Genomic DNA, 15,856 nt, shown 5'->3' on the forward strand with positions numbered 1-15,856 from the left:
TAACGGTCTCTGAGCAGGTGAACCTCTGTGATGTAATTCACACTCCAGAGCTCCTCCTGGGATCAGGCTGTGGCTGAAACGCTCCTGAAACACTTTCTGAGTGGCTAGTTCTTCCCCTATCCAATCCTGCTTCCCTCCCTCCCCTACAAGTGTCTCCTGAGAGCCCTTCCTTAATAAATTACTCACACAAGAATCCTCACCTCAGACTCTGCTTCTATAGAAATTAACCAAAAGCAGGTGGTGATCCTTATTTTTGTTTCTTTGGGTTTTTAAAAAAAATTTTTTATTGAGGTATAGTTGATTTACAACGTTGTATTAGTTTCGGGTGTACAGCAAAGTGATTCAGTTCATATACATATATATATATATATTCTTTTATATATATATATATTCTTTCAGTTCATATACATATATATATATATATTCTTTTTCAGATTCTTTTCCATTATAGGTTATTCCAAGATATTGAATACAGTTCCCCATGCTATACAGTAGGACCTTGTTGCTTATCTATTTTATATACAGTGCTGTGTATCTGTTGTTTCATTTGTCTTTATCTTTTTTTAAGAAGGTAATAATTGGGCTTCCCTGGTGGCGCAGTGGTTGAGAGTCCGCCTGCCGATGCAGGGGACGCGGGTTCGTGCCCCGGTCCGGGAAGATCCCACATGCCTCGGAGCAGCTGGGCCCGTGAGCCATGGCCGCTGAGCCTGCGCGTCCGGAGCCTGTGCTCCTCAAGAGAGAGGCCACAACAGTGAGAGGCCCGCATACCGCAAAAAAAAAAAAAAAAAAAAAAAAGAAGGTAATAATTACTTATAGTAAGAAAATTCAAACAATGCCGAAGTATATAAAATTAAAAGTGAAGATTTCCCTGTGCCCCATCGTTATTCTCAGGGGTCACCACTGTCAAAAGCTTAGAGTGCATCCTTTAAGGCTAGGTCCTATTCACAAGCTCAGTCATGTAAATATAACATTAAATATGATTGAATTTATAAATTCACACAATTTTTTGAACACAAATGGTATCACTCAACATACAGTCCACTGTGCTGTCCAACACGTAGCTACTAATCATATATGGCTGTTTACACTGAAATCTATTAAAATTAAATAAAATGAAGCATTGATTCTTCAGTTGCACCAGCCTCATTTAAGTTCTCAGTAGCTCCATTGACTGGTGACTACTGTAGATCTAGAACATGTTCATTGTCATAGAAAGTTCTTTTGGACAGCTCTATTCTACTATTCCTTTCTTTTTCATGTAACCAAGAGCAGCAAAATTTGCCAAGTGTTGAAGTTGAGCAATGGGTACATGGGAGTTTGTTATACTATTTTTCCTACCTTTGAACGTTTAAATATTTCTATAGTTAAAAAAATTAAGAAAATAATGTTTGGGGCAATTTTCCAAGTCAGTTCCCATGACCAAACTTAAGCTTTTTATCAGCTGTACAGCATTCCATTATATCCATGGGCTCTAACTGTGCCAGAGATAGCTAGATAGCCCAAGATCAAACAAAAACTTCACACTCTCCTTTCCGTGGTGTAGAATTGACAGTAGGAGGCAACTACCCTGCCATGGACTACATTTCCCAGCTCACCTTGCACCCAGGTATGGTCACGTGACCATGAACGGCCGTTGACGTGTGTCACTGCAGAGCCTGAGTTTTGATAATGTGGCTTCGCCACTGTCTGCAGAGTCTCTGAGATACTAGGATGGCTGAGCCACAAAACAGAAAGCAGCTGGGTCCCCGAATCACTACATGTAGGAAAACCACCCACCAGCCAGAAATATCCTCATTGGACTCTTAAACAAACAAGAATGAAATTTCTTCTTCTTAAGCCACTGACAGTTTGGAGTTTATTTGTTACAGTAGCTTGAGCTGGTCTCACAAATGCAACGATTTATCCAGCCAGTCCCCTGGTGTAAGCATACATTTAGTTTATTCCAAGTTGTTACCATGTTTTTTTCCCCAGCGGACAAAACACCCCATTCAGAGTCCACACTTCACTGCTGCAAGATGCCATAAGCTATCCCTGTGCCAACACCCACACACCATCTCGGGAGGAACGAGAGGAGGGTGAGGAGATTTGAAAGATTAACTCTTCGTACCATAAAGGCTGAGTTTCCCAAATAAGGCGGGGCCAGGAAACTGAGACACTGAGAACACAGAACTGGCCATGTTTCTCCTCCTGGATCCAGCAGGAGCTTGTGTGGAAGATCAGAATACTGAACAAAACACCTAAAAATGCACTTTTTTTCCCCACGTTGAGTTGTAGTTTAAATAAATCCCATCCCCATCCCCACTGCCCCATCATTCATGAAGCTCTTCTCACACATGCCAGGTAGTATACAACATTACCTCTTTGGTTTTAAGCTTCACAACATCCCTGTGACACAAGAACCCTCGTTACCTGTGTCTCGCAGCTGAGGAAACTGAAGATCAAAGAGGTCGAGTGACCGGCCTGAGGTCACACAGCAAGTTTAAGGCACAAGAGAAAAAGCTTGGGTGGGAACCGGGAGACCTGGATGTTATCCCTTCTCAGCCACGGACTAGCTTGTGGCAAGTGTCCAGCTGTGTCTCAGCCTCCTGGGTCAGAAGATTCTCCTCCCCGCCACACTGGGCATATAGATTCCCCAACTTACGTCTTGCCATTGATTCCAGTGAGGGTAATGTGAACATTCCCCAGGTGTATATACCACAACACCCTGTGAAAAAAAAAGAAAAACACCATGACCCATCAAGAAGCTCTTTGGGCTTCCCTGGTGGCGCAGGGGTTGAGAGTCCGCCTGCCGATGCAGGGGACACGGGTTCGTGCCCCGGTCCGGGAAGATCCCACATGCCGTGGAGCGGCTGGGCCCGTGAGCCATGGCCGCTGAGCCTGTGCGTCCGGAGCCTGTGCTCCGCAACGGGAGAGGCCACAGCGGTGAGAGGCCCGCGTACCGCAAAAAAAAAAAAAAAAAAAAAAAGAAGCTCTTTGGACTCAACCTGAAAAACTACTCTTGGTGTAGCCTCAGAGAAATGGGTTTGATGAGCTTAGACGAAAGCCCCAAGTGAATGACAAGCATACATTATTTTATATAACATTCACAGCCACCATTCCTGCTTTTCTGCACTTCATTTTCATTTTGTTTGTATTATCTTCATTTTTTTTTCATTTACAAAGAGTTCCAGATGATTTTCAAAAACATACATTGAAGAAATTCCCTGGAGGTCCGGTGGTTAGGACTCCGCACTTCCACTGCAGGTAACATGGGTTCGATCCCTCATTGGGGAGCTAAGATCCCACAAGCCGTGCAGCACGTCCAAAAAGAAAAAAAAAAAAAAAAAAAACTAATAAGAACCTACTGTATAGCCCAGGGAACTCTACTCAATATTTTGTAATGACCTATATTGGAAAAGAATCTAAAAACGAGTGGATATATGTATATGTATAACAGATTCACTTTGCTGTACACCTGAAATTAACACTACATTGTAAATCAACTCTACCCCAATAAAAATTAGAAGAAAAAAAATCCCCATACATTGAAACATGCATTCTCAAAAGAAATGATATCTGCCCCCAAGAGCAAAACTTGGTTCTTGGGGAGAAACAAAAAAATCTTACTCTTCATGTATAAGACACATACAGATATACATATAATATATAAATAAGTATATAGTATATCTGTAGTATTAAATTTTAATGGGAGGGTAAGACAATTTTTTTAACATCTAAAAGGCAGTGCAGCCCCCCAACATTTAGCTCCTCTCCATCATCACATCATATCATCATCACCATCATCATCATTATCATCATCTTCAGCATCACCAACACCATCACCACCATCATCAATGTCAACATCACCACTCTTTGCTTATTAAGGGCAGAATAGAGTGCTAAGGGCCAACACCAGTGCTGACACCCCAAAGAAACAAGTCTGCATCTTAGCATTTGAGGTCCACAAATTACCTGCTCCTTCTAATGAAACCTGCCAGTCGACAAGTCCCACAGACCCAAACTCCCAACTTTCTTATTTTCACTAACTGAAATTCTCTTGCTCTTTACTTATTTTAAAGGCAACAGAACATCATGTTTAAGCATACCAGCGCTAGGGTCAAAATGCTTGGGCTTAAAACTCTGGCTTCACCAATTACAGACTACGTGGCCTTGGGAAAGTTACCTAATCTCTTTGTGACCAAATTTTCTCCTCAGTGAAATAAGGGAAACGGATCCAATGTACAACACAGAGAAAACCCACACTTGTTGCTTAGATAAGGTCTCCCATTCTTAGATTTGAACCAGAGACCAAAACTCACAAGACCCGTGAAGGAAACCATGACATGAAAGATAAGCAAGACCCAGAAAAACTGACAGCTGAAGAAAAAACACCAGCTCCATCTCATTGTTCAGGCCTCAGCACAAACATCACTTCTGCAGAAATACCTTCCCCTGACTTCCCTCTTCTACGTAAGCCCCAGTCACGCTCTATGACAATTTCTTTCAGAGCGCTTGTCGCTCCCTGAAATGCTTTATTTGTTCTTTGGAGTGGCATAGCTTAGAGACGTACAGACTCTGGATCCAGGATGCCTGTTTCTAAATCCTAGCTCTACCCCTCACTAACTAAATGGTCTTGGGCAAGTTATTTAATCTCTTTGGCCTCATTTTTCTCCTTTGTAAAATGGGACTATTTTATTGGAATCGGGGTATAGCTGCTTTACAATGTTGTGTTAGTTTCTGCTGTTCAGCGAAGTGAATCAGCTATGTGTATACATAGACCCCCTCTCTTTTGGATTTCCTTCCCATTTAGGGCGCCACAGAGCATTGAGTAGAGTTCCCTGTGCTATGCAGAGGGTTCTCATTAGTTATCTATTTTATACATAGTAGTGTATATCTGTCAATCCCAATCTCAGTATTCATCCCATCCCCGCCCTTTCCGCCCCTTGGTGTCCATACGTTTGTTCTCTACATCTGCGTCTCTATTTCTGCTTTGCGAATAGGTTCATCTGTACCACTTTTCTAGATTCCACATACATGCGCTAATATACAATATTTGTTTTTCTCTTTCTGACTTACTTCACTCTGTAGGACAGTCTCTAGGTCCATCCACGTCTCTACAAATGACCCAATTTTGAAAATAAAAACAAAAATAAACAAATGGGACCTAATGAAACTTAAAAGCTTTTGCACAGCAAAGGACACCATAAACAAGACCAAAAGACAACCCTCAGAATCAGAGAAAATATTTGCAAATGAAGAAGCTGACAAGGGATTAATCTCCAAAATATACAAACAGCTCATACAGCTCAATATCAAAAAAGCAAACAACCCAATCAAAACATGGGTGGAAGACCTAAATAGACATTTCTCCAAAGAAGACATACAGATGGCCAACAGGCACATGAAAAGATGCTCAACATCACTAATTATTAGAGAAATGCAAATCAAAACTACAGTGAGGTATCACCTCACACCGGTCAGAATGGCCATCGTCAAAAAATCTACAAACAATAAATACTGGAGAGGGTGTGGAGGAAAGGGAACCCTCTTGCACTGTTGGTGGGAATGTAAGTGGGTACAGCCACTATGGAGAACAGTATGGAGGTTCCTTAAAAAACTAAAAATGGAACTACCATATGACCCAGCAATCCCGCTACCCTGAGAAAATGGGACTATTATTGACCCAATATCAGAGGCATTTAGTGAAGATTGAATACATTCTCTATTTGAGGAACTTAGAACGGTGCTACTTCGGAGGTTGCTATTACCGTTAGTGGCTTTCTTTCTTCCTATCTCCTCCCACCGGTATGTCAGCCTCACAAGGGCAGAAACCTTGTCTGTTTGTTCACTGCTCTATTCTCAGTGCCTAAAACAGCACCCAGCATACAGTAGGTGCTCAGGAAATACATGTCAACTGAATGACTATAACGAAACTCTTCCTTGACAGATGAATTCCCTGAACCGACTGATTTTGGTCAAAGGTTCCCCAGTGAAGATGTTTGCAGTGTCCAGCCTAGAATTATGATCTCTTGTCTGGACAGTCGAGGCCCTCCCTTTTCCTTACAGTCTAGTTCCAGTGCAGGCTCTCCCCAGACCCCCTATTCAGGCTCGTACTCACCCCAAAAGAGGAGAAAACTGAAGCTCCACATCGTGCAGGTTCTGTCATTGAATGAAGAGTACTTTCTCGCTGTTCCCAGGGTTTTCAGTAACAGAGGGTGTGGGGAGAGGGGAAGGGCAGAGCCAGCATTGCTCAATGCACCCAAGGCATCATGGCCCTTTTTGCTGAGTTGCCTCCACTCATAAAGGAGAGTCTGACAAACCTCTAATCCTCTCCTTTCTCCACAGTGAAGAGAAGTTTGTCTGGCTGATGGGTCCCTGTGGGGGTCTATCTCCCTCTGTCTCGCTCCTTCCTTCCTGCTCACTTTTTTCTTCCCCCAGCAACATCTATCTCCTGTCTCTCAGCACCTTATTTTATTGCACCCAATAATAAATAAGCTTCCACCACCCAATGAGCAAGCCCCAAACTCAACGGTCTCCTCCCAGCCTGCCCCCATACAAACCATCATCAGAGCCCTCAGCTACCAGGCACTGTGCTAAACACGTTTCCAATAAAAGTTGATTTCACCGTCATGTCAACATCATATACTAGGGATTCCTACCCCCACCTATTTCACCAAAAAAATACAATTAAAATGGAAACCAAGGTTGAGAGAGGAGATGCAACTTGTCCAAGATTCCCCGGACCCGAGCTTTGAATCCGGAACCCTCTGACTCCGAAGTCTAGAGCTTTCACCATTTCATTTGCCTTTAGCTCCGCACAAGAACTGATCACTGGACAGTGACACACCCCATTCCCAGCACTGCCCCCAAACCAACCCAACACACACACACACACACACACACACACACACACACACACACATACACACACGTGCCATCTCATCTAGGAATGTCTTAGTTAGGGTCCCCCAGTTGCAGATGCTCAGACAAGGATTCTCGTGAAGGTAGTTCTTCAGGGAGGTGACCCCAAAAAACTCCAGCTGGGGATGGGGGAAGTGAGAGAGGGAAGGGAAAGAGCCTGCAGTGAATTTTATCAGGCAAGTTACCCAATAAGAAACTGAAACTTAATGTGGCTGGGGACCTCTGGAAGGTAACCTAGAGCACGCTCTTCAGAGTTATCCCAACTGTCAGGGGAGGGAGTTGGGGTATTTATCCACCAGCTACTGTCAGTCACTGATTGAGGCTTGTGTCAACCCAAGACCTGGCCTCCAAGCAGATAGAATGGGCTCCAGTTCATAACCCTGTTGATAACAAAATGCAGTGGCCGGCACATGTCAGTCTAGTGTGCCTTAAGGGTTGAAGGTCATAGGTGTGGACGGGCACCAAGAACACCTGCTCCAAGCCAAAACTTAGGTGCAAAGACCAGCCCCACGTTCTTGGGAAGAAGAGCCCCACTTGTTTTTATGTTCTCCTTTATTGCTCTGTGCAAGGCAAAATATACACCTTGGAGTTATGATTGCTGAAGCAGATTCATCAGTGGTTCCTTCTGTTCATCAGGAGACCCTACCCAGTGAGGCTGCAATTAAGAGGCAGCACAGAAATACAGTAAAGTTCACCAAGAAGGGAGATAAATGGAGCAATGTTAAGAGAAGCTCCGGAGGATAAAAACACTCTAGCACCAGGTCGCCAGGGGTCCAAATCTTGTCTCCACCGCTTGCTAGTTACGTGTGGTCCTGGGCAAGTTCTTTTTTAAATTTTTTTAACATCTTTATTGGAGTATAATTGCTTTATAATCGTGTGTTAGTTTCTGCTTTATAACAAAGTGAATCAGTTATACATATACATATGTTCCCATATCTCTTCCCTCTCGCATCTCCCTCCCTCCCACCCTCCCTATCCCACCCCTCTGGGTGGTCACAAAGCACCGAGCTGATCTCCCTGTGCTATGCGGCTGCTTCCCACTAGCTATCTGTTTTACGTTTGGTAGTGTATATACGTCCATGCCACTCTCTCACTTTGTCACAGCTTACCCCTCCCCCTTCCCATATCCTCAAGTCCATTCTCTAGTAGGATAAAGAAGATGTGGCACATATATACAATGGAATATTACTCAGCCATAAAAAGAAACGAAATTGAGTTATTTGTAGTGAGGTGGATGGACCTAGAGTCTGTCATACAGAGTGAAGAAAGTCAGAGAGAGAAAAACAAATACCGTATGCTAACACATATATATGGAATCTAAGAAAAAAAAAAGTCATGAAGAACCTAGGGGCAAGATGGGAATAAAGACACAGACCTACTCTTTTTTTATTTTTTATTGAAATATAATTGATTTACAATGTTGTGCTATTTTCAGGTGTACAGCAAAGTGATTCAGATATATATATATATACATATATATATATTCATTTTTTTACATTCTGTTCCATTATAGGTTATTGCAAGATATTGAGTATAGTTCCCTGTACTATACAGTAGGTCCTTGTTGTTTATCTAGTTTATATATAGTAATGTGTATCTGTTAACCCCAAACTCCTAATTTATCCCTCCCCTCCCTTTCCCCTTTGGTAACTATAAGTTTGTTTTCTATGTCTGTGAGTCAATTTCTGTTTTGTCAATAAGTTCATTTGTATCACTTATTTAGATTCCACATATAAGTGATATCATATGATATTCGCCTTTCTCTGTCTGGCTTACTTCACTTAGTATGATAATCTCTAAGTCCATCCATGTTGCTGCAAATGGCATTATTTCCTTCTTTTTATGGCTGAGTAATATTCCATTGTATAAATATATCACATCTTCTTTAGCCATTCACCTGTTGATGAACATTTAGGTTGCTTCCATGTCTTGGTTATTGTAAACAGTGCTGTTGTGAACATTGGGGATGCATGTATCTTTTCAAATTATGTTTTTCTCTGGATATACGCCCAGGAGTAGGATTGCTAGATCATGTGGTAACTCTATTTTTAGTTTTTTAAGGAACCTCCGTACAGTTCTCCATAGTGACTGCACCAATTTATATTCCCACCAACAGTATAGGAAGGTTCCCTTTTCTCCACACCTTCTTCAGCAATTAATTTCTCTATGCCTCAACATGCCATCTGTAAAATGGGCTTGATAAGCAGGACATATTTCAGGGGTTGAGGCGAGCATCAGAGGAATGGCTGTATGTAACAGGTCCTGACACACAGGAAAATCTCCAAGGCTTGGCTATTACTCAAATTCTTTGATAGTCCTCCCTTCAAGAGGGGGAAACCTAATTCTTCTCTCCTTGAATATGAGCTGGACTTAGTGACTTGTTTCTAAGGAACAGAGAAAGGAAGATGTGACCTTGTGTGGGATCTGAGACATCTGAGGTTGTAAGCATCATGGTGGTTTTCCCCTCCCTCTTTCTTTCCAGGATCATTCACTGAAGGGACGTCAGTTACCATGTTGTGAGGACACTCAAGCAGTGCCACGGAGAAGCCCACATGAGGGGGAACTCAGATTCCAGCCAACAGCTTGACTGTGACCTCCTGAGAAGACCCTGATCGAGCTCCACCCAGCTAAGCCACCCCCAGATTCCCGACCCTCAGAAACTGTAAGAAAATTAAAAATGTGTTGTTTTAAGCTGTTACATTTGGAGAGTGATTTGTTACGCAGCAGGAGATAACTGATACACTTAGAAGCAATTGTCCCTGTCAGTTAAAAAAAAAAAAAAGGATCATCATAACATCATAGGGTTTGAGGTTTAATGTGATAAAGTCATAAGATCCTGCCTGGCAAAAATAATACTCAATATTATCAGTTGTTATTGACATTGTGTCAATAATAAGTGGTCACAGCTACTGATCGGAGGCATGGTGCCAGCAGTGACTCAGTTAGAAGAGTCAGCAAGTCCGTTTCAGGCAGGACCTTCCATTGAACATGGAAGAGTTTAGACCGTCTCCGCAGGACAATAAAAGAGATTTTAGCAAGGAAGTAACGGTTGCATTGGTATTTTACAACACTTGTGTTGTGTAGTATGGGTGTCAGACAGGATGTGGTCATGGGTGGGGAGATGGAGAGAAGAAAGGTGTGATGACCTGGAGGAGGGCAAGGGCTGTGGAGACGAAGAGGAATTTAGGAGGCAGGAACAGCAGAATGGGGGGATGTCTGGATGTAGGTGGGGAGTCTGGGACCGAAGGAGGAATTGACCTTTGGAGGTGAGGTTTTTCAACCAAGCCCAGATTCCTCAGGGGGCCTGGGGGCGAGACGAGGTTGTGGATGAGTTTCCTGATGCTCCCAAAACAAATCGCCACAAACATAGTGGCTTGAAACAACACAAATTTATTACATTACAGGTCTGGAGGTCAGCGTCCCAAATGAGTCTTAGCGGGGCTGAAATCAAGATGTCAGCAGGGTTGCGATCCTTCTGGAGGCTCTAAGGGAGACTCTATTCCTTGTCTTTTCCAGCTTCTGGAGACAGCCGACATCCCTGGGCTCAAAGCCCCTTCCTCCATCTTCAAAGCCAGCAACGCAGTATCTCCTAAATCCCTCTCTCTCTTTCTCTCTCCCTCTCTCTCTCTCTCTCACACACACATTCACTCCATGGATGGATGGATAGATAGACAGATGGATAGATGGATAGATAGATAGATAGATAGATGATAGATAGATGATAGATTTGTCTCATTCCCTCTGTCTGCAGTCTCTCTCCCTCTCTCTCTCCGTCTCCTTCTCTCTCTGACCCTCCTTCCACCCCCCTTTAAAAGGATTTTGTGATTACATTAGACCTACTCAGATCACCCAGAATATTCTCCTGTCTCAAGACCCTTAACTTCATCACACCCGCAAAGTCCCTTTTGCAGTAGAAGGTCCTATATTCACAGCCTCCAGGGACTAGGATGTGGCCAGCCTGGCGGGGGTTGGGGGGAGCCTCATTATTCTACTGACCGCAGATGGGGTCTGGGATCCTGGTGAGTGATTGGGGATGCAAGCTGCCAGTCACCCTTCAAACGCTAAAGAAGTGACCGAGGCTATGAAATCTGGACGGCAGAGATCCTCCGGGGATGAGGGCCGGTGTAGGGGGCGAAGAAAGGGAAGGAAATGCACAATTCTAGTAAAGTGGCTTGTGGAAGACCAACTATTGTGACTTTCCTGGCAAAGGGGAAATTGAGGGACACTCAAGACGACAGAAGTCAGTCTGGAGGAGCCCCAGAGACGTCACTCATCTGTACTTCTTCTTTCTTTATTGGAGTGTAGTTGCTTTACGATGTTGTGTTCGTTTCTGCTGTACAGCAAAGTGAATCAGTCATACGTGTACATATATCCTCTCTTTTTCAGATTTCCTTCCCATTTCGGTCACCACAGAGCATTGAGTAGAGTTCCCTGTGCTCTACAGTAGGTTCTCATTAGTTATCTATGTTATACATAGTAGTGTATGTATGTCAATCCCAATCTTCCAGTTCATCCCACCCCCCTTCCCCCCTTGGTAACCATAAGTTTGTTCTCTACATCTGTGACTCTATTTCTGCTTTGCAGAGAAGTTCATCTGTGCCATTTTTCAAGATTCCATATATAAGCGATATTATACAATATTTGCTTTTCTCCTTCTGACTTACGTCACTCTGTATGACAGTCTCTAGGTCCATCCACATCTCTGAAACTGGCAGCACTATTTCGTTCCTTTTTATGGCTGAGTAGTATTTCATTATATATATGTACCACATCTTCTTTATCCAATACTCATCTTCACTCTTAATGAGGGTGTCGGAGGGAGGGTGGCCCCAGGGCAGCCCTACCCAACTTGACGTGTTCCTCCTGTACTCTAAAACCCCCCATGGCTCCCTAGTACCCTCAGGATGAAGTGCAGGCTCATTGATACAGCACTCAAGACCCTGCCTAATATACCATAATTCAAAAAGAAACATGCATCCCAATGTTCATAGCAGCACTATTTACAATCGACAGGACATGGAAACAGCTTAAATGTCCATCGACAGAGGAATGGAATACTACTCAGCCATAGAAAAGGATGAAATAATGTCATTTGCAGCAACATGGATGGGCCTATCACTCAGATTGTCATCCTGAGTGAAATAAGTCAGGCAGAGAAAGAAAACTATCATATGATATTGCTTATATGTGGAATCTAGAAAAAAATGGTACAAATGAACTTACAAAACAGAAATAGAGACACAGAGGTGGAAAACAAACTTATCATTACTGGGGGGGTAAAGTGAGGGAGGGATAAATTGGGAGATTGGGATTGACATATACACACCACTATATATAAAATAGATAACTAATTAGGACTTACTGTAGAGCACAGGGAACTCTACTCGATACTCTGTAGTGACCCATATGGGAGAAGGATTTTAAAAAGAGCATATATATGTATACTTATAGCTGATTCACTTTGCTGTACAGTAGAAACTAACACAATGTTGTAAATCCACTATACTCCAATAAACATTTTTAAAAAATAAAATAAAAACCACAATGCAGATACAAAAACAAAAATACTCTGCCTAGTCTTATATTGGTACCCCTCTGACTTCATTGTTTCCTTCTCCCTCCAAAGCCTCAGTCATCCTAAACTAACCAAAGTCTCCTGTAGTGGACACTGTCGATGGCATGTCCAGCCACCCTTGAAGCTGGACACCCATCCGCCAGCTGCTGTGGGTGTTGCCTGCTAACGGCTCACAACTCCCTGTCCTCCAGAGAACTGCTCTCCAGTTCAATGCCTGCACAAACCCTCAGAACCAGCCCACGGCCAATAACCGATGGTCATGGAGGTCAAAACCTCACTCCAAAGTGAGGTCAAGGGCTTCCCTGGTGGCGCAGTGGTTGAGAGTCCGCCTGCTGATGCAGGGGACACGGGTTCGTGCCCCGTTCCGGGAAGATCCCACATGCCGTGGAGCGGCTGGGCCCGTGAGCCATGGCCGCTGAGCCTGCGCGTCCGGAGCCTGTGCTCCGCAACGGGAGAGGCCACAGCGGTGAGAGGCCCGCGTACCGCAAAAAACAAAAAAAAAACAAAGTGAGGTCAGCTGGGTGGTGTTATTCAGGCTCCAGGGATGCCCATGGGGTCAGGCAGAGGCTGGGCTCCAGCTAGGACTACCTCCGTGCTCAACTCTTTCTTCTATCCTACCCTGTTCCCCTCACTTGTCCTCTGCTAAATGCCCTCCCTCAATCAACCCTGAAACAAGAATCCTCATGGCAGAGTCAGCTTCCAGGAGGGCCTAAGAATCCCTCCCAGCCATTAACCTCTAAGCTGTCTCCTGACCCCAGGTCTGACGTGGGTACTCACCCCATATCCTATGCATCTTTCCCATGTAAGTATCATCTCCTCCCGTGGGGAGTGGGGGAGGGACCTTTCCAATATAAATATCACCTCCTCCAGGAAGGTTTCCAGGGTAAATACCACCTCCTCCAGGGAGCCTTCCCATGTAAATTTCACCTCCTCCAGAAAGCCCTCCCTGCCCTCCACTTCAGGATTAGCACAGGCCTCCTCTGTGCTCCCCGAATCCCAACACTCAGTATGATCTATGCTTCTTTGAATGTCTGTTTCTCTCCAAAGGCTGGGAGCATCCCCTGGGGTAGGGAAGGAATTCCGTTGGCTGTTGTATCCTAGAAAATTAAGAAACAAATGAGAAGGAAGAAAGAAAGAGGAGCTGCTGAATCGCCTGACCCTCCCCTGGTCCCAGAAAGATGACCAGAGATTTGAGGGCGTGGGAGCTGGACAAAAGGAACAGGAGTCCTAGGAGGGATGCAGTTGATGAAGGACAGAGCCACAGCTTCCTTAGAAGGATTCCTAGTTATCCGGGCTCCTCAGACCCCTGCCCAGCAGGGGTGGTTTGTTGACAGTCCCCGAGAACCACACCCGGTTCAATGACTCCCTAGGACGACTTACAGAACTCAGCCTATAGCCATCGTCACAGTGAGATACAAAGAAAATCAACAAGAGGAAAGGGTTGAGGTCCAGAGGAAATTAGGTGCCAGTTTCCAGAGTTGCCTAGGGCCAGGAGTGGAGGGAGGGAAGGATTACAAAAGGGCTCAGGAAAACTTAGGGATGTGATGGAAACATTCTGTATCTTGACTGTGGCAGAAGTTATCAAAATGCATCCAATTTTACACTTGTGAAAGGAAGCAGTTTGTTGTACATATATCACCCCCTCAATAAATTTGGTAAGATGGGCTCCAAAGGAAAGAGGACCCAGACCCAGCATTCCGCCAAATCATTTTACTGTGCGTGCCACGTGAAGGGACCCAATTGTTACATTGCGCATACTATGTCTAAAGGGACCAAACTATTTTATGTTATGTGAAGGGATCAGAAGACATGCGTTTAGAGTTTCTCCAGTGAAGTGTGGTCTCTTTCTCATGTTATTTCACAATGATAAATACACATGACCTTAGCAAGTTGAGGAACGATCTAAATCTATACTTCCTTTAAAACTTAAAGGAAACAACAAAAACTAGTGCAGTTCATGTTTCCTAACTGCACCCTGACAGATAAGAAATGTTTCTAGGAAATCCTTCCACATCAGTAGTTAGAGCCTGGGTACACTCTTGAACCTACATAGTGAATGTGTAATAATTTGCATTTCCATTTCCCTGTGGGTGCATCGCCGGTGTTTGCAAGCATTGCTGTACACCTACTCTCCCTCTGCAAAATATCTGCAGAAACTCAGTTCCCTGAATGGTTTTCTAGTTATCATTCCATCTCACAGCTAGAGGAACTGTAACTAGACCTCGTTTGGACAGAACCAGAAGTAGAACCAGAAGAAGATGTGGATAGACAGAGCTATGAGAGAAAAATAATACATCATCATATTTGCTCCCTAAACCTAGGGCCCCCCCCCACCCCAAAGTGCAAGCAAGTAGGAACCAGTATTTGAGGAAGCAGCTCTCCAACAATGTAAGAAGAAAGTGGCCCTCGAGGTCTGAGCCTCTGAAAGGAAGGAAGATGCTGGAAGGAAAGGAACTTCAGGAGACAGCCCAAACAAGAAATATTCTAAGCTCATAGTCCATGAGCTTAGAACATGCTGGCAGATAGAACTAGTTTCAGTGTATTCGTTTGCTAGGGCTACCCTAACAAAATACCACAGTCTAGGTGTTGTGGGCTTACACAACAAATATATATTCTCTCATGGTATAGAGGCTGGAAGTCCACAGTCAAGGTGTTGGCAGGGCTGGTTTCCTCTGAGGCCTCTCTCGTTGGCTTGTAGACAACCGTCTTCTCCCTGTGTCCTCACGTGGTCATCCCTCTGTGTGTGTCTGCGTCCTAATCTCCTCTTCTCTTAAGGACACAGTCCTATTGGATCAGGGTCCATCCTAATGAATTCATTTAATGTAATCACCCCTGTAAAGACCCTCATCTCCAAGTACAGTCACATTCTGAGGTCCTGGGCGTGAGGACTTCAACATATACACTTTGTGGGGGGACACAGTTCAACCCATCACACTCACATTCCAGCTCCAACCACTCAGCATGTGACCTTAAAACGTGATAGCCTCTTTGACCCTCCCTTTTCTTATCTACTAAAAAAATATGTCTACTTCTGGAAGCAACCTAAATGTCCATCGACAGAGGAGTGGATAAAGAAGATGTGGTACATATATACAATGGAATATTACTCAGCCATAAAAAAGAATGAAATCATGCCATTTGCAGCAACATGGATGGACCTAGAGATTATACTAAGCAAAGTAAGTCAGAAAGAGAAAGACAAATACCATATGATATCACTTATATGGGGACTCTAAAAAAATTGATACAAATGAACTTATTTACAAAACAGAAATAGACTCAGACATAGAAAACAAACTTATGGTTACCATAGAGGAAAGGGGAGGGAGAGATAAATTAGGAGTTTGGGATTAACAGATGCACACTACTATACATAAAATA

The 15,856-nt window shown here is 43.8% G+C and overlaps 1 protein-coding gene across 4 annotated transcripts in view; it reads right to left on the reverse strand.

Annotated features, from left to right (window-relative positions):
- ADGRE1 (adhesion G protein-coupled receptor E1) overlaps positions 1-6,152 on the reverse strand; it is a 50,211-nt gene extending 44,059 nt beyond the window's left edge. For 2 of the 4 annotated variants that reach the window (XR_012331110.1, XM_073803337.1), the window contains exons 1-2: positions 3,190-3,265; positions 2,642-2,704 (exon numbers count right to left, since the gene is read on the reverse strand). Coding sequence is in view for 2 of the 4 variants with exons in the window: in XM_073803337.1 (XP_073659438.1) it covers positions 2,642-2,704; positions 3,190-3,250 (124 nt within the window). In the remaining 2 variants the exon portion in view is untranslated. Of the gene's footprint in view, positions 1-2,409; positions 2,615-2,641; positions 2,705-3,189; positions 3,266-6,097 lie in introns of those variants that run through there. The other 2 variants (XM_033854517.2, XM_033854518.2) reach the window with 2 other exon arrangements.
- Positions 6,153-15,856: the final 9,704 nt, after the last annotated feature.

Source organism: Tursiops truncatus, chromosome 3, assembly GCF_011762595.2.
Source record: "Tursiops truncatus isolate mTurTru1 chromosome 3, mTurTru1.mat.Y, whole genome shotgun sequence".
Lineage (NCBI taxonomy): Eukaryota > Metazoa > Chordata > Mammalia > Artiodactyla > Delphinidae > Tursiops > Tursiops truncatus.